This window comes from Myiozetetes cayanensis, unplaced genomic scaffold (assembly GCF_022539395.1).
Source record: "Myiozetetes cayanensis isolate MyiCay16 unplaced genomic scaffold, myiCay2020 scf5-8, whole genome shotgun sequence".
NCBI classification, from domain to species: domain Eukaryota; kingdom Metazoa; phylum Chordata; class Aves; order Passeriformes; family Tyrannidae; genus Myiozetetes; species Myiozetetes cayanensis.
Window position 1 is genome coordinate 95,045,058 of NW_026087742.1, and position 19,795 is coordinate 95,064,852.

The following is a 19,795-nucleotide window of genomic DNA, read 5'->3' on the forward strand; positions in this document are numbered from 1 at the left end:
TATAATACCATAATTTCTAGTGGGATGACAATCCCAGTTTTTACGAGCTGCTATGGCCACTGGAGAGACTCAGGCTGATGAGGTTTGTGATGTCATACAGCTGCAGATGAAAATATGAGAAACCATTGACAACAATTAAATAATACAAATGTAAAACTACAAATCTGAGAGAAGTATATCATTATCATGGTATTATTTCAAATGATTTTATGTGATATTAAATACCATTGAATTGTCATATTCTTAGCAAAGTCAAAATAGGAACATACTAATCTGAAGATTTATATTTCAGACAGCAAAAGAACAAAACACAATATTTACTTAGCATGAACAAAGTTCTGAAGCTTTCCTTTTTTTTAAAATGTGAAACTGCTTAACTGAAAAGAAGCTAATTTATTGAGATCTCCCCACAATTTAAGGTGAACAATTCACAGAAATTACACAATTGTAACCCCTTTTCTTGTGTATGAATTAACTCAGAGCAAGCTGTGGAATTTTGAAGTGTACCTGTAATTAAATGTATTTGCTGAACAACTATAAACCTGCAGTTTATTTGCAAAAGCTTTATATACAAATTCAATATTCAAAATTCAAGCTGCTTGATTAGGTCAGTAGGCACATATTTCTATCTCAGAAGCTTGATTCTTCATATCAAAAATCTGATATGAATAGTTCAGAATTTGCTTTTTGCAAATACTCTTCACTAATATGCTCAAAATTCTTCAAACATTATTGTTAGTACCTCTATTCAGCAGAATAGTTACAGAAAGCAAACAATACCCAGCTCAAATTACTAAAATGTCTATGTACCTTTCCAGTGAAAGGAAACCTCATTGATAAACAGAATCTAACACCATAAAAGAACAAATTATTTACTTACTCAGACTTTGAAGGAAGAATAATATTAATGACATATTTGCAATCTATGTAAATACCTTAAATATATATGAGTAACATATATTGCTACTCCTACATATTTTCTTCTAGCAAAACTAATTGCTTATCTAAATTTAAAAGCAAAGTATATTTACTTGTGGAGGCTTGATGTATTAGATTTATCTGCGATATTCTGATCCCTAATTTGGAAGATACATTTTTCAGCTGCTAAGCTATACACTAGTAAGGGAAGCTGCTTACCCAAGCTTTTTTTTTTTCAGTGCCTCAGAAAATACTAACAAAATAATTAAACCATTGCTTCAATGGGAATTGCAGTGCATAAAGGTAGTAAGTATATGGAGCTTATTCTCCTACATCTTCATTGTCTGAGTTGCTTCTCTTTTACTGGCAGGCTTATAGAACTACAAAAGCCATGAAAACTCAATGCTAACTTAAAAGTGCAACCTCTGTTACTTTAATATTTTTATACTGTGTATCAAGGCATTGTTTACATTAGATAATGAAATGGAGATGGAGCAGAAAACACACCTTGAAAGACTTCTACACAAAAGGATGAACACGTAGTTATTTGCACAAAGCATTAGAAAATACCGTGATATTTTATTATTAAAAATGCTGCTGAAAAGTTTATACATATGTGTCCAGCCATATATATCTTCTATCATTACTTAAGGCAAAAAACAAAAAATTGCAAAACGATAACAGAAGAAACCATTGAACCCTGTGTGCCTCGTAAGGACAAGAATATAAGCCTGGGAAAGTACTTTTGTTTTTCTTTTACAGTTTCAAAGTATATTTTGATATCATTATTATAGAATTCTATGAAGACCCTATAAATCTGTTCCCTCTATAAATCATACATCAGTCCAGATGTATCAAATTTTTAAATCAACTTGATTGTAATTACTTTTAAAAGCTAAAATCATTCACTTACAGGAACTTTTTTTTTACCCAAATGTCACAAGCCTGACACAGTACTGTACATATTGCTAGCAGAAGACAATTGGAAGTACTAAACAAATACTGTAATTCACATTACAAACATACCCAACTGCTTATGATGTCAAGCATCATTACCTTTTTTTTTCTTTTTTTTTTTTTCTTTTTTTCTTTTTTTTTTAAACCTTTTTTTAAGAGTTATGAACTGCTGCATCTCAGCTGAGGCATTAAATAATTGGTGTAAATGGCCTGGTATAGAGTCAGCATTTATCAATATTATGTGATGGATCAGTGAAAAAAACCAAACAGTTTTCCATGTTCTACTAGTTGTACTTTGAAATTGCCGTTTTATCACATTCCAACCTGAGCTTCCAGGTCAGATTTATAGTATGTTTACTACAGATGAAGGATTGTATCAGCCACATGTTGCATTTTTATCATGTCATTAACTTATAACTTCTTTCATTCAGAATTTGTTTTATTGCCTGCTACAACAAGGAGTTGTGCAGATGAATAGACCTCAGTGAATCACCTTGCCTTTGATTTTATTTGTAGGGGCCACTATTCCAAGATATTTTATTCAAAAACAAAAACTGTAGAAAACAAGAAGAGGTACAAGGCATCTTGTGTTAGATATTTATGGGACAGATGATATTTATGCAGTGTAGTTGTGGAATAATAATAGAAAATACATTGGGGATAACTAGGTTCAAGTGCAGACCAATTTGTTTAAATATCTTTGGTTACTGTCTCTCAATGATGGAGTAACTTTCAAAGACAAAATATAAAGCAATCGTCATCTGCGAGAACTAATTTCTAGCTTTTCACATTCAAATCAACTGTTTGAATCAAACTGGCAAGTTACTTTGTTTGATAGCTCTGCTTGGCCTCTGCTTTTCTAGTGAAGGAAGGGCAGAAGGGAATAACCAGCTAATAATTTTGCCTTTTCTGAGAGTGATGATCTCTGGGATTTTCAATTTTGTTCAGATGCAGAACAGCTGATGATGTCTCTGCTTCTCTCTCCATAATATTCTTTGACTACAGGACTTCTGTGCAATAAATCAGCAAAATAAGCATTTTCTGACAGGTACACTCTCAAGCACAAATCAAGATACTGGGTTGAGTAGTTCTTTACACACTGACCATTCTGAACACTTTGTAAAACAGCCAGCCAACCAACCCTGCATTTCCCCACTTTCAAATAATAGTTTTATATCATTTAGCAAAGCTAAGGAGGTGCTTTATCAGCTGAGATTCTACTGCAACTGCTGGTGAATATAGAGCTAATTTTCCTCAGAGAAGGCTGACCAAAACACAGGCTTTCATTGCTTTTGTCAGGGCACGAAACTCTTCCTAAGGTATCACAATAACCAAGAACTACAAACTGGACTCTGAATGTATATTATTAGATGTTTCTTGGTTCATTTTAACAAGTATAAAATAGTAATTTTTTTCTTTTGTGTTTTTTTCTCTTCATTTTCCAATCCATTGCTGTGTTGCAATTTAACAAAGGCTAACACAAAATTAAATTATAGAAAAAATGTTTCAGAAAAGAACAACAATCTCCTATGAATACTTTAACATGCACTAGTGTAACCTGTAAGAGAAAATACGCAGGTCACACAGACAACTGTATCCTCTGCATGACACCATGGCCTCATATAAATGAAACATGTTAGAAAAAACTCATGGTTTTTGTTTACCACTAGTAATTAAGAAGGAATTCCTCCTTTGGTCTTGGAGGAAACAGAGGTGATATGACTAATGTATATACACATAGGTCACAATCAAATGCACAATCTTTCTAAAAGCTCTTTTCAAACTGAAAACATCAATAAAAGCTGCTTCTTTTTTTTTTTTTTTTTTTTGTTGGTTTGTTTTTAAACTCACAGCTATGTACATTTTTACAAAGTTTCTTTAAATATAGTTCAGGCTGGCAAGTCATCTCTTTGCACAGAACTATACGTATTTTACTGCATAGTCAGTCCTCCTCTTTTTTTTTTTTTTTTTTTTTTTCATTTTTGTTTTTAATAATAAAATTCTATTTTCCCCATCTGGATTACAGCTTCATATGCTGGGTAAAAGCCCATGGTGATGTCTTTGTTTTATCAATGGCCATTCATGGTATGGCACATAAAGAATCTTTTTTATTATTTTATTTATTATAAAAACCCCAAACAAAACACCTGTACAGTCACTGGCTCTGTGTTCCAGAAGACTCTGCTTTGCTTGTTACACTTAAACCACAATTTTAAATTACTTCTTCTGGCCTCAACTTTCAATCAAAGTGGCTGAGATCTTAAAGCAGTATCGCAACAGCAATGTACACTTTTCACATTTCACAGGGTTTGTAGTTGATCTTTAATATCAGTGAGTTTCTGTGGGAAGGATCAGTAAGAAAATAATGACTGTCCTTCTCTTTTACTTGTTTTTACTTTAGATTTTGACAAGGTATTCAATGGACGGTGTTATAACTTTTTCCTCTTCTTTTTCTTCTTTTTTTTTTCTTTTTTTTCTTTCTTCCAAGTGGCTTGAGAGGGTAGATGGAGTAGGGCTGAGCTATACCCTAGTGGTCGAATGTCCATGGGGCAAATTTGTACTGTTTTGTCCTCCACTGAAGGTGTTGAAGGTATGCAAAGGCTGCATTCCTGTTAATGTATTTGGGATCATGGTTATGGTGTTGGGTGTCATTAGCGGGATGTCATCCGGGGACCTTCTCAAAGTAAGCGTGTAGTCAGGTGGACAGGTTAGTCTCAGTGTGTCGTGGGCCTGCAGCGATTCACACTCATGGTCATGTTCTAGCTGCTTCATCTGCAACGACATGATCTCTTCATTTTGTATGTGTGCTATATCATTGGTTGTGTTCCTCTGGGGGCTGGGGCGTCTGTGAGTCTCATGACGTCTCTTGTCCTTCTTGTAATACAACGCAGCAAAAGCTAAAATATTGAGGAACAGCAAGGACGCCCCCACAGCAATGGTGACACTCAGCTCCGTGGAGTAATCTCGTTTGTTTTCTATCAGAACTGTCGTATCTTCTGGAGCTGTTTTATGGGTGTCTTTTGAATGTTTGGGATTGTTGGCAGGTGTCATTGCTGGGCGTTTGGTGGCTGGCCACAATTTACCAGGAGAACGTCTTGTCACATAAGGAAATGAGGTCATGTCAGGAGGGGGGACTTTAGTTGTTGTGGAAACGTACTGAAATATTTCATTCAGGTTGTGAAGGTGTGGCACTAGCTCCAACCAGAAGGCAACTTTTGTTGCTCGGTAGTGATCACGAACCCTGGGTTTCAGGCCAATATGCAGATAAAGTTGGTCTTTAGGGTTGTATTTGGACCAGGCCACTTCTTCAAAGCGGTTGGGTTTTGTGTGGATGAACTTTGTGTCTTGTGGAACAGGCTGGTTTGGATCTCTAAAAAAAAGAAAACCAGACAATATTACAGTCATTAATCTAATCCCCCCAAAAAACAGACAAAAGCAAAAAACCCCAAACCCACCCAATCCTAAAGTTAATAGATTTTCAATACTTAAAGTAATCTAAAAAAAGGAGCTAAAAAGCCCTCCCTAAATGAAGAACAGTGGTTAATAAATAATCAAAAGAAAATTAGTTACTGTACAGTGCATTTTTTTACATGAAAACAGAGAAAGGGTAGTATTTCAGATCCCAACAGGCCATTTGAAGTTCTGTGATTCAGTATCATACTCCAAAGAGTATGACTGAGTGATGTACTTTATTAAAGAGGTACTAATTACCTCTCCCCATAGTAAAGGTGTATGTTCAACTCTTCTTAGGGTTTGACACCAACTTTCTCATTTAAGGTACCACTACTTCCACTGCTCTAAGTAGTAAATATGGGCATCTAATTCCTATGGCAACATTGGAAGTCCATGTGAACACAAGAAATATTAGCTGCATATATTACAGAGAAAAACCTTTAAAACATGAAGTAGCAGGGCTACTGCTACTGGAAAGCATTTATCTCTGTATTCCTTTACTGAGCTATTAGTCCTCCTTCATTCAAATATCTACGTTGAACTATTTTTATGCTGCAAATCTTTCCATCATTTGCATTAGCAGATAACTATTTGAAAGTTCCATGAGATCACTGATATGAAGGAACTGTGCTTAATAGTCATAGGACAGTAAGCCTTAACTCTGTCCCACTTTATAGAGATGAGACATATATTAGCTTAGATCAACAAGTTTTGTAGTACTTAAGTAGCAGCAGAGATAAGAGTAGCACAGAACTTGGATTATTTCAATATTGGCAAGCCAGATATTTAATTGACATTATGCTTTTTCCATATTGTTTTTCCTTATATGCTCAGAATAAAGACAAACCAATTTCACAAAGAGCATTTAAATATTGTTAATCTCACTTCAATGCCAGGTAAAATTATGGAGAAGATTATTCTGGGAAATATTGAAAAACACCTGGAAGACAATGCAGTCATTGGCCATAGCGAGCAGGGCTTCATGAGAGGAAAGTCCTGCTTATCAAACCTGATTTCCTTTCATGACAAAGTAGCCCACCAAGTTGATCAAGGGAAGCCAGCTGATGTAATCTTTTCGGATTTCAGTAAAGCTTTCAGTACTGTCTCTTACAGGATCCTTCCTGACAAAATGTCCAGCACACAGCTGGATTAACACATCATGTGGTGGGTGAGTGATTGGCTCACAGAGGATAATAGTGAATGGGGGAACATGGATGACCTCTCACTAGTGGGGTTCCACAGGTCTCTATCTTAGGCCCTGTGCTCTTCAACATCTTCATTAATGACTTGGACAGAGAACTGGAAGGGATACTAAGGTAGTTTGCAGATGATACAAAACTTGGAGGAGCTTTTGGCTCTCTCAAAGGCAGGGAAGCCCTGCAGAGAGACCTTGACAAATTAGAGGACTGGTCAATCACCAACCATAAGAAGTTCAACAAGGGGAAGTGCTGGATTCTGCACCTGGGATAGGGCAACCCTGCAGAATGAGATGCTGGAAAGCAGAGTCACGGAAAAGGATCTGGGGGTCCTGGTTGCTGGCAAGTTGAATATGAGTCGCAGTGTCCCTGGCAGCCAGGAGGCCAATTGTATCCTGGGAGGTATCAGGCAAAGCATCGCCAGCCGGTCAAGGGAGGGGATTGTCCTGCTCCACTCTGCACTGATGTGGCCTCGCCTTGAATATTGTGTGCAGTTTTGAGTGCCACAATATAAGAAAGACATTAAGCTATTGGAGTGTCAAAAGAAGGACAACGAAGATGGTGAAGGGCCTTTTTGCATTAGTTTATTTCCTGCGAAAATGATTATAATATTTAACTTTTCTTCCTACATACAGTCATCTATGTTATGGGAATATCAAGCCCCACCAGTACAGATTTTAAAGTATCTTAGTTTTTTTTTTCTTTTCCCATTTTTAAAAGCCCATGAGCTTGATAGCCTACTTTAGTCTACCTTTGGTATATATAAAGAGAATTTATCATGCCTTTTATTTGAGTGAAAAGAAGAATTATTTTCCCATATAATTTTGGTATTTTGGCTTACTTTTGCTTGTAGTATTTGGGGTGGTTTAGTGTGTTGCTGGTTGTCTTTTAAAATACTGTACCTTATCTTTCCCATCTCAATAAGATATAAAAGATATAAACTACAGGATTTGAAACTGCTACCATTTCATTTATCTATCTATCTATCTATATTTTCATTTATTTAATTTTAATTTTATGCATTAACAGCCAAATTGTGTTAATTCTGAACAAAAAGATAATTGCTTGGTAACTGTTCATCCCAGTTCCAACTAGAGGAGCAACATTCACTTTCAAGTAGTACAGAAACAGATATATGCTGCTACTTTCAGGGACTCTAACATGCTCTGAAGAAGAAAATAAAGCTTTTTTTTTGTTATTAAGGAGCAGACCAAAAGATTTGGAAAATCCAGAGGAGAAGATACTGGCCATATTCAATATATATACTTCTACAGAAATCTGGGGTTCAATACATAAATTCTAAAGCAAGTTAAAAATCAACAAGATTATCAAAATGCAAAGCATTTTTCTTGTCAGAAACTCTTGCATTGCTCCCCCTTGCTGTTCTGATTCACAGCAGAGAAGACTGGGAAGGGTCCTATAGAAAATTGATTCATTAAGCTAGTTTGGGTAAATGAGTTGCACTTTATATGCAGTACAGGAAATGAAGAAGCTGAGCACTCATTTCAATGAACAGACAAGCTGGACATGCACTTTTTTTTCTTTTCTTTTCTTTTCCTTTTTTTTTTTTTTTTTTTAATGGCCCTATAAAAATGTCAGCAGATGGTTATTTTAGCAACTAAACATTTTATTTTAAATTTGCATTCTCACTGTGGTCCCTTTCAACCTTTCACATTCTGTAATCCTGTGATTCCCTTCCCCTACAAACAGCCTGCAAAACAAATAAATATCAACCTCCTTTCCCCCTCTTCCATTCTCTACCTCCATCTGTCATTTTTAACTGTATCTACTAGGAGCAGCCAATTATGCTGCCGCCTCCTCCAAACACGAGAGAAAATAACATTACATGTGGGTAGGTTTGTATTTCAGTATTTGTTTACATGACTCTGTGGGGGCATGAAGCTGTCCCTTGAAACAAGGAACAGAAAAAAATCAGCCAGTTCTAAAGACAAGTAATTTCTTTGCTATGGGTATCAGAGCTCTACCACTGACACTGACTCTAGGATTGATTACTTAATAAATGAAATATGGTCTGAATATTCTCTCTGAATTTGGAGGATAGGTATCTCAAAAATTATTTTTTTAAAGAAAAGTAAATAACTAAGTCCAGTCCTAAACAGAGAATCTAATAATGCATGAATCTTGGTTTTACAGACCAATGGTAATGCGCGAAAAATACTCAGGAGATATAAACAAGAGAATTTTTACTTTCCTTGGCCTTTCTCCTATGTACACTGCAAAAATTAATAAAATCATAAGGTTGCAACTTACAACTTAAGTTTTTTTCTTGGGTATTTGGACAGCTTCTCTATTATGAACAATTTTCCAGTTTTATTGGTAGGCATGAAACATAGACGTACAGACAATCATTTCTCCTATCAAATCAGCTGTTCAACAAAACTCTTTTATGTTATTAATTTCAAATTTTTCTTTTTTAGCCCCTCACATCACCTTTGTGCTTCTAGGTGTTCTTGAGGCTCAAATGTGTAATGCATAACAAAAGACTGCTACAAAACCTTCCTTTAAAAACCTGCTGCAATCATGATGATAACAGTATAATATGAACACTGTATTTTCAGTTCTGTACTTCTTCCAGTAATGACTCTCATAGGGATTAGATAACTTGTTTCCCAATTCTACCGTTGTTAGGGAGATTTTTTTTTTTATTCATGCTATTGTTGTAGCAAAAATTAATTATTATTATTTTTCATTTTGCTCTCTCATTATTTATTTTTACCACCTTTAAAATTCAATTTAAACAGTTTCTCCATCAAAAAATGTCCTCATCATGAATATCTGAACTTTTTTTCCATTTAACAGAAGACAATATGGTGGTCTTTCTTGTCTTATCAAAGGTGTATTTTTTTAATGTGCAGCATAATCTCATTTCACCTGTCACTTTTTTTTTCTCCTACTTTCAGTCTGCACTGATTTTGCACAACTCAGGATGTTGTTACATCTTGTCATTTAATTCACACCTCATTGGCTAGAGATGTACAATCAAAGCATTATTTTTTTCTCAGGCAATATAAAGTAAATGTGCCTGCAATGGATGCTGACTGAAGAGCAACACACTCCTGTTCACAAGGTGGATTAGTAGCTGATCTGAAGGGCAAACGAGAGAACTGGGTATTTTATATCTGCTGATATTGTCATGGGAAGAATGAGGAATTAAGATGTCTTCTCATAACCCATATTTCATACAACATACAATTTGTGTTTTAACTACTGCTAAAACAGGACAATGGAACTGTTATGTTAATGCACCTAAAGTATTTTATTATTTGGGTCCTTCTCTAAATTCACTGGAGAGCAAAATGTCTTCACAGTTACATACTGTTTTCTGTTTGTCTCCAAGACTCTGAAAGGCCCTTTGATCATTTATTTTTTTTCAGTACTACTCTTTCCTCCATATGGGAAGAAAAAAAAAAGAGAAAAGAGAAAAGCTTGACATTTCTTAATTCTTCTGATGATTTTTTTTTCATAGTGTCACAATACGAATAATGGCACAGACATTCCTGCCTGAAGGACTATTACACAGGCATATCTTCCCTTACTTCCTTTCCTCAGTTATCACTCACTGTTTCCATGCCCCAGTCAGCTATTATAACCACTGAGGAAAACAAACCATAAGCACACTGGGTTTTTTGACTAATACAGATTTGCCATTGGAGACAGCTATTTCTTCAGACAAAAACATCAAAAAAAAAAAAAAAAAAAAGCAGCAGCCTCATAAAAGAATTCACTGGGAATTGATTGAAAATATACTTTCATAATTGTAAGTCTAATCATGCCTTCTGTTAGAGAACCAAACTGAATATAAAACGTAGACGTTCTTAATGACTCAGAAATGTACGCAGGTTTGTGCTTCAGAATCAACGGCAGTAAAATAATTCTGGAGTTTTTATCTGAAGTACAAAGAAAACAAGGATATATCATTTAGACCTTTATCTTTCCCAATACCAGCGTAGGTAGAGCTGGATGAATGGGAGCAAAAATAGAGAACTGTAATTCTTCACAAAGAGGGCAATTTTTAGAAACCTGATAGATGCCTCTAATGGCAGCATGGCTTTGTATATAGTCTGTGAAACTTCAAATCCTTCTTCACAAGAGCGTAGCTGACAAAGTATCTGTGAAGGACTGGCACACAACCCCTCATGTTGTTCACTCTCCCCCTGGTGATGTATCTGCGAAGGAGGGAACATGGCCCTCACTAACAGAACACTTGGCACATAAAATTACCATTACAGTTAAGATAGTACTACTGGCAGCAGACTGAAGCTCTAAGTGCACCTCTTAATGAAGCTCTCACATATAATTCTGCCCATAGTGGAATTAAAAGCTATATTTTCATGTCATTTTTTTATTCCAAATGTAGTATCTCACACACACTCTGTAAAAAATTGTCCTTTTTCAAGGCATGTTAGAAATATAGTTTTGAAAAGGCAAAACAAAAGATTGTTAATAATAATAACAAAAATAACAATAAAAGAGTCATAGAAAGGTAGAGAATGAAAGATTAGCAAAATGCAACTTAAAGGCATTAGTTTCAAGCACAAAGTATCTGCCATTAAACACTTTCATTGTCACCTCCTATTTGCTAGCTTCAGTAACTGACTTCAAAGTTAAACACAATAAAAGCCTTATGTTGTGATTTTAAAAGATTGACCTGCCCTCAAAACCCAGCCTTTGAAGTAGGCCCATTAAACAATGTGTCTTTTTTCAAGAACGGGTGGCATGTCATTAAAAGCCTAACGCAGTCTATCAGAATGATGAACCACCTGAGCTGTAATTATATAATAAATTCCTTAGGATGCAGTCTCTGTGGGAGAATCATCAAGATTAGAAGAGTCTCAGAGACTTTTAAATTAAATAAATATATCTGTAGTTTTAATGTTCAAGGCTCACCTACAGGGAAATGTGGAATAATAAAATCTTTCAGTTAACAGATTTTTTATATGTGTTGCCATGGGTACAAACACAAAGCAAGAAAAGCTCTATCAGAATAAGGATGGGAAATGATCAATTAAAAATGGGGGGAGGGGGGAGAACGAAAAGCAGAGCCCCCAACAATGCAGTCTTGAACTATATAAATCTTTTTGAGAGTTGGAGGACCTAAGTCACAGATTCCAGATTGCATGTGAGTGAGTAGAAAGGAGAATGGTTACTCCAGAGATCCTCTTTGCTCTAGGCTTGAGGTGTTAAAAACCTTCTCTTTTCCATTGGAGGAACCAGAGATGCATAGCAAATATAATCTTAAGATATTATTTACCTCCAAGTATTTTCTTGTACTCTTCAGAAAAATTAATCATTGTTCATATAAACAAAAAAAATCCATCAAGGTAATATATGTTGTGTTGCTCTTTTCCTTTCCTTGTGAAAACAAATTTTACAGCTAGAGGTCATTTCTAATGACACATCTTTCAGACTCTCTATAACGGAGTGAGTCTGTAATAGAATATATACCCCATTCCTGTCTCATCCACAATGGGAAAGTTTCAGAAATGACTAATGGGTCTTCCAAAGAACCTTTTTTGCCTTTAGGTATAATATGACAATGTCTTCATAACCAGAGAAGTGGGTATAGCCTGCTGGAATTAGCTTTCAAGTAGCAACAGCTGGAAAGTGCTATGAGTAATGGTGGCAGCTGGGACTGTGAGAAGCTCCTGTTAGCCTCAAAAACTGCTTAACAGAACTTCTTAATATACAGGGAATAGTCATAAAGTAATTGTAAACAATAGTGAGACTGTGGGGGTCTTGCATCTCCATAAGAATTCCAATTATGTACGCTTTATGTACATGTGGCACCTCATCTACAAAAATAAACTGACAGTATCATAATTTTTGTGAGTATGTGGTACTGAGCATTCTCTGTCCATAAACCAAGATTTCATCATGATGTTTGCCCATCCCAGTACTGATGACTTCTTGTTGCCAAATACATCTAAATATTACAGAGTTCATTCACTTTTGTTGCTGAATTGTGGGATTTCTGTATGCAAAAGAACCTGTTTACCTAACGTGGTGCAACAAATGCTTTTTTTGCCTTGTAAATTGACCTGAAGCATTTGATTGGTTTTTACTCTATTCATGGTTGAGGTTGTTTTGAGACAGCAAAATCCCCCTCCCTTGAATGTCATTTGGATTCATTAAAGGTAGCAAGGGCTGAAGCCTCTGAGTGTTTCACAATGTGCACCTCTGAGTTTTTCTTATATAGCTGCACATCGTTCACTGCAGTGCAGTAAAGCTGCAGCTTCCAGATAGGCTTCCAATCCTACCATTAAACGTTCAGTGAAAAGATTTACAGCTCCTTTGTGCCACAAGTATCTTTGTTTTAATTCAGTACCAAAGACTCAAGGTTAACAAAAAAGCCCTTGCTGCTCAAGTAAAACACTGCAATACTCTTTAAAGGAACACTATAGGAAGAGAAAAGAATTTATTAATAGTGTTCACAGATTAAGCTGCTTTGAGGGTTCTTTCCTTGATGTTTACATCACTATTTCAGCAAAACATTGATGTCTTTATTTTGTTTTGTAAGCAGAATTAATTTAAATTTTTAACCTTCTCAAAGCAAAATTTTTATCTGAGTCTCTTCTTCATTCCAGTCAAGTACTTATTATTGCCATTATAGCCCTCAGAGGGAAAAAAATTTTCTAGTGTCTGCCTTTCTGTTCTAATTCCTCCCTGAGTCCTCATCCCTGTGAAGGTCACTGAAAAACAAGAACTTCCTTTCTTTTGTAGGAGATAAGTGCTATCTGCCTGACAGTTCCTTCTTCAAGTGGCAGACATGTTGCCTCTGATTTTTCAGTATTTTAGTGAGCCACCTTTTCTCTGATACATGCTTTTGGTCTTAATAATTATCCTAGTTTTTGAACCAAAAGTACGGTGCATTATTATTCTCACTGAGCTACTGAAAGAAAATAGTTTGAGGGAACACACTAATTAAAAATCTATTAAATATGAATAAGCCTCATTTACATGCTTTCTTAATGCAAACAGTTCTATAATACTACTGCAAAATCAGACTTTGAGGCCACTGCAATGGGGTACTGACTATTTTAGAAGTATGCTATCAACAGAAAGGAATGCTGGGGGTCACACTTACCCAGTTTTGGCAAAGTTAGTCCAGTATGTCATAACCACTGCACTGAGCATGACATCATTCTTGGAAAAGTTGCAGTTGAACAGTTCTGTGGGACCAATCATAGGAATCCCAAACACATAAGGGACTTCATCACCATGAGCTGAATCAGCCCAGCTGGGTTTCATTTCACTTTGGCAATGGTGATAAAATGCATAGAAATACGTTGGAGATCCATACTGGGCGTGCAGATCAGCAGTAGCAACAGCTGGAGCAACCCACTGGTGGTCTGTAAAAAGAGCAACCAGGGTCTTCCGTCTTGTTTCAGGGTTTTCCTTGTCTGCCCAGTCGGTGTACATGAATTTAATGGTCTCTCGCAGTGTATCCTTCCCTTCTGGATAACCATAAAGATTGTCCACAAAATTGGAGACAGAAAAGTCAAAATCATTGGGGGAAACACCATCTTCATTGTCTACAATTCCATCCACAAATTTTAAACCTTCCCCTTGATTTACGCCCAGCATTATATCATAGTTAAGGAATTCCCCTTGCTCCATTAGAATCTGAGGGTCATCTGGAATCACGTCTCCATCTATCACAGGCCCAAAGGCAATATGGTACGTGGCTGGAGTGATGGTCTGTTGAATGAGTTCTTTGTAATTCTTATTCCGAAGACATTCAACCAAATCAGTGGTATCCAGCATGTCGCAGCCCACTTTATCTGCCAATATCCGAGTGTATTTGGCAGGCTGATAGTTCACTGCCCAGCTGGACAGGGCTGTTCCACTCTGTATGATTGCCTTTTGGAACAAACCTGCAGGTGCAAATTGTTTAAATACAAATCCAATTAGACATTTAGAAAATATGCGTATAAAAAAATAAAAAAAATTAAAAGCATTTCTTACAAAGCAAAAAAAGCTCTGATTATACAATCACTAAAGAATGCGTAAACCAAAATTTCTGTTCAATTTCCATAGATCCTAACCACTACTCTCTTTTTATACTGTCTCAAATAAGCTACTAGTTAAAATCTCTCATGTTCTTGGTGCTCATACACATAAAGCATGAAGGTTTCAGGTTGCTGTTTCAACTCATGCTTATACTGCAGATTTCTTGCATCTGTGATGGAAGTTCCTTGGCTTTACCACAGTTGTAGTTCTGTGAAAATTTCTTTAAAGGATTGGCAGCTACAAGCAATCATATCCTCTTTGCCATGTAAATGACACTCATAAATGCATCTTTCAGTAGTTTAAAGGTCAAATGAAAACTACACAGTCTAATTTCCTTCACAGAAGCCATGCATCATATAACTTAAAAAAATATGCTCCAATGAAAGCAGTTTAATAGGTTTGAATCTTCCACTCAGAAACTTTTACCATTTAATTTTTTTATTACTGGTTTTGTGTGTATATGTTATCACTGCCTACATGTTGAATTTTGCGTGTGTGTTAGCACTGCCTATATGTTGAACAAAAATATATTTAAATATTTTTGAAAGAGAGTGAGATGAGATTCAATAGTTCTTACTGGTTTCTTTATGTGTACTAATAAAAAGAGTACTGAAAATCTGATCTGAAAAGCTTCTTTGTGTCAGAGCACTGAAAAAGCAACGGGAGCTTACTGGTGAAGCTGCCCCATCTCTTTTTCTCTGGTAAGACCACTAGGATGGCCTATTTTATATTTAAAATTAAATGCCTGGATGTCTTCTTGACATGATTTCTACTGTTAAGCTCTCAAAATGTCAAAGAGAGCAACAGCTACAAAAGCATGTGGGTTTTGTTGTTGATATACCTTTGAGATGATTACTTAATGCACATACAAGAAAATTTCAATTATTTGATCAGTTAAGTTTTTCATGGTTCCATCTGCTTGATTTTTGCATGGCTTGCTCAACAGTTATCTACTGTACTCTTATTTGTATCAGCTGACTGAACTGTCAAGCACAATTGTATGTGTTTCAAAATGGGGGGTGTTTACCAATCACTCTCTGTAACTGTTTGCTAGGGTTTAGCTTTCTCTCACAAATTCCTGTCTGTTTTGATGTGCTAAAAATGGCATGCACTTATAAATATAATAGATAATTTCATGTTGTCTTCTTTTATAAATTCTTTGTAGATTTGGTCTTATCACCATGAATATTTATTATTTGGTACTACTGCTGAACATTCTTGGTGCTTGTTGTTTTTTCTTTTTTTGTGGGGTGAAGTCTTAAGGGTAGAAATCCCACAGCTAACTTAGCAGAACACTGTGTGGGATCACACAGTATTTGTGAGGAGTTAAATACAGTTTTTAATAAGCTTGAGTTATGTTATTATTAAGTAAAGAAAGTATCTAAATATATTTTGGAAGTGCAGCCAAGACTGTGTAAAAAATCAAAAAGGTCACTGCTCTCTTCCATTTTAATTAGGGCAACTTCTTTGACAGGAGACCCAGTGGAATCTGTTGATAAAACTAGAAAAAAGTATTTTGCCCATGGCATTTGTTGCATGAGATTTATGCTGTAATACCATTTAGTTTGCCCTATAATTATATTTTTACGTTGACGAATACAAATCCAGAATACTAGCTAGTAGATATTTTACAAAAATTACAGACCTCATGTAATTCTAATTCAGCCTACCTCATATGGCCATTTTCATGACACTAGAAGGATAAAAAAAAAAAAAAAGTGCTTTGCTTACCTTCTGAATAGTGAGAGAGTGTCAGGAGACTGACACAGGAAGCTCCTGCCCCAGATCCAAAAATAGTAACTCTTTTTGGGTCTCCTCCAAAGGATCCGATATTTTCTTCAATCCAGCGTAAAGCTTGGATTTGGTCAAGCAATCCGTAGTTGCCTTTTGCAGCTTGGTCCCCAGTACTTAAAAAACCTGTAAGGCAAAACCCCATAATTTTAGTTCATGAGACAGAGTTAGCTACAGGGTATGTACATATTCACACAACACATCTTCCCATCCTTTCATCTTCTGTGCTTTTTTTTCCTTCTTCTTCTTTTTTTTTTTTTTTTTAAAGGTCACAGTCCTAGTTAAATGTCTCCAGAACAGGCAGTGAAACTCATTCTCATGCTGTTTGGCTTTAGTTTGTTTTTCCCTACTGCAGAGGTCATGTTTATGAAGAATCACTATTTCCTTTCTGAAACATTCCTGTAACAATGCAGCAATACAGAGAGAAGATTTTAAACATTTTTTAACTGGCTATGAGTAGGGTCAAAAAATTTAGGAAATTATTTTTGTGCAAAGATGTGAGATAGCCAGTCATCAACTGAGAACAACACACTAATTTAAATACTTGCCAGAATTGTCCTGAACTAAATAGCTATTTAAATTACTGTACTTGTGATATGGATAGATGTACTCAGAAACAGAAAAAAGAGGGAAGAAGAAAATACAAAAGGAACATGAAAAAGCCTAGGAAAAAAACTGCACTTCAATTTCACAGAGGATATTTATTAGGAAGATAGCAGGTAAATCCACATCAATTCAGCCTTTGGTAGGGAGGCTTTATCTGAACAAATCAGGTTTTGTCTCTCTCCTTGGAAATTGCAGGGAAAGCTGTGATGCTGTTTTTTGTTCCCATACTGTGGTTATCAGATTTTAAAAACAAAGCATGACACGTTTGCTGCTTGTCTTGCAACTGAGAACAAAATGACTGAAAGATTATTACTGAGATTAATTTCGGTTTTTTGAAACTAAGGTGAAACATTGCAGTTATCCTTGCTGCCTATCATTCACAGGTAAGACTTGTGCTATGTCCAAATTACCCCAGTAAGCCATGTACTCACACTCCACTCTGTAACTCCCACAGACCTTTTGTTAGACAACTGTTAAGTCAGAAGTCAATTAGAAATACCTTACAGGATATGCTAGTTTTCAGATGGACATTACTGATTTAAGCACCACTGACAGCTGCTTATCAAGACAAAACAAGGACATCACTTGGCAGGCTTTTCCAAGCTAATTATCAGTTCAGACAAATTTGCTAGAATGGGGACCCAGGACTCAGGAGATCTGTAGTCTGGTGCAGTTTGATATGAGTCTGTTATCACAAGAGACCTGAGACTGCAGTAATAGGACCATCATGACTGTAGGAAAGACTGGAAGGGAAGTCTTAGATTCCTAAGGAAAAAAAGGCCTTGCAATATATTTCACCTGCTTTGGCAAGGGGGAACAGATGTCTTTGCACTGGCTATAGTAACTTTTGGGGTGATAGAGAGAATGAAAATCCACAAGGTGGAAGGGGTTTACAATATGGAGGAAGCAGAAGAGAAGGCAAGGCAGGAGAAAAGAAGAAAAAATTAGATGTGTTGGACATTCACACCTGCCAGACTTTCACTAAAATGTTTTCTATGCTAAAATTTCTACAATGATATGCAAAAATTTGTCTGAAGATTTAAAAGCAATATCACATCAGGACTAAACTCTAAATATGGGATGCTGTATGGCTTCAATTATGGTGGCATAAATTTCTACATGCAAGTTAGTCATGATTGAATGAAATGTATTACCTTCTACACAGAAGAATCTTTTTAATATTTAATTAGTAATCATTCGTAGGTATTAAATGTCAGCAAGTGCTGATAAGTCTTTGTATTTTTCAGAAAACAGTTGCTTCAATTGCAGTAATACAAATCATGTCTGTATTGCTAAAGAGCATTTGATCCAGCTTTCTCATTAAAAAAAATCTCTAATAATAGCAAGCACAGTAGTTAGTATGGAGTAATATCTTTTTTCTCTTCTATACCAATGGAGAAAAAATAAACTATTAATCCATAATTGTCTCAATTTTATTTTTTTTAACAGATGTGTTTTTCTCTTTTTCTCATGCCTTTATTATCTTTTTAGGACTGCCAAAGAAAAAAATAATCTATTTTCTGGCTTTGTTGCTGCAGCTCACTGCAATGTTCTAAAATATTCTATAATTAGGGCTTTATTCAATCAGAACTCTGACCTCCCTTAGAGAAAGTGACTGTTGTAACCTTTAAAGCAGTGTGATAATTAATATTCGGAGCCTAAACATGTTTTAGCTCTTCTAGCAGCATCAAACTAAAGCTGGTTGAACTTTGTAATTTTGAACTGTATTGAAAGGTGAACTGCCTAAAACTACAGTCAGTGAATATCTGATGTTAGACAAATGACAGTTTCTTTTGTTTCCACAGTTCTCTGCTGATTTTCTTTAATTGCAAGAACAAATTTTCTTAATTTAAAAACTAATCATCACGGCAAAGAGTCAGCCCCACATGACACAAACTGAATTCATAAACCTGTCTTTTTTTGATGAAAATGTATTTTCTTTCATTCTCTGAATACCAAAATATTTCTTCAAAGGTATTTGAAGAAACTCAGGCAAATAGAGAATACAGAATTCAGAAATACATAACACTAAGAGTTTTGTGGGTTTTTTTCTGTGAGTACTGTGAAGATTTCAGAAAAGGAATGCACTGGTTTTTTTCAGAGACAGGATTTATATTCCGTGCCTTTTATATACATGTTTTTAAGTGCAGTTAAAACTGTGTTCCAGTTTATAATTTGGTGTGATTTGAAGGGCATTCTGTGATCTGAAAATTCTTATGTTTGGGTTTTGATAGAACCTGCAAGTTCTTCTCACTTGCTTAATGCAGTGCAGTAAGGAATGGAAATAGCTTAATATGGAAAACAAAGAGGGTTTTTGTTTGGTTTTGTTTTTTTAGGTTTTTTTTTCCACATAATGATACAGAAAGGTATTAACAGTAATATTCAATTCTTGACTTCACAAATCTGTCTTTCCTTACATAATGGTCCAGCTGCAAAATGATATGGACAGCAACAGCTGAAAAACAGGAATGTGAGTGCATCCCATGTGTGTTGAGTGAAATACCCCAAACTGCCTTAGTAGAAATTTGCTCCAAACTTATTGTGCCATAGGAAAATACGATCACCAGTCAGACTGAGAAGTAACCAGGGAATCAGAGTCTTCTGAGGCAAAGGTCAGCTTGAAAAAGAGGGCAACAGAAGCATGACAGTTTGTAAAATGAGAGATAGGGAGGCAGAAAGAGGGCAGCAGCTGGACATGGTTTGACATTGTGCAAAGTGGCCAAGACATTGCCAACTCCCTCCAGATTGGAGAGAGCACCCTCCTGTGGGGCATCTGCACTCATCCAGAGGCTGTCCATGTGTGCTGTCACACAAGGATATGTCTAAGCATGTCCAAGGTCTTG

General features: G+C 35.9%; 1 protein-coding gene across 3 annotated transcripts in view; it reads right to left on the bottom strand.

Moving 5' to 3' along the window:
* Positions 1–1,477: 1,477 nt before the first annotated feature.
* The window catches only part of NLGN4X (neuroligin 4 X-linked), a 171,883-nt gene continuing 153,565 nt past the window's right edge, over positions 1,478–19,795 (bottom strand). For all 3 annotated transcript variants that reach the window (XM_050333857.1, XM_050333855.1, XM_050333856.1), the window contains 3 exons: positions 16,287–16,472; positions 13,630–14,419; positions 1,478–5,245 (listed from right to left, as the gene is read on the bottom strand). In XM_050333857.1, the coding sequence (XP_050189814.1) occupies positions 4,396–5,245; positions 13,630–14,419; positions 16,287–16,472 (1,826 nt within the window). In that variant the 3' untranslated portion in view covers positions 1,478–4,395. The remainder of the gene's footprint in view (positions 5,246–13,629; positions 14,420–16,286; positions 16,473–19,795) is intronic.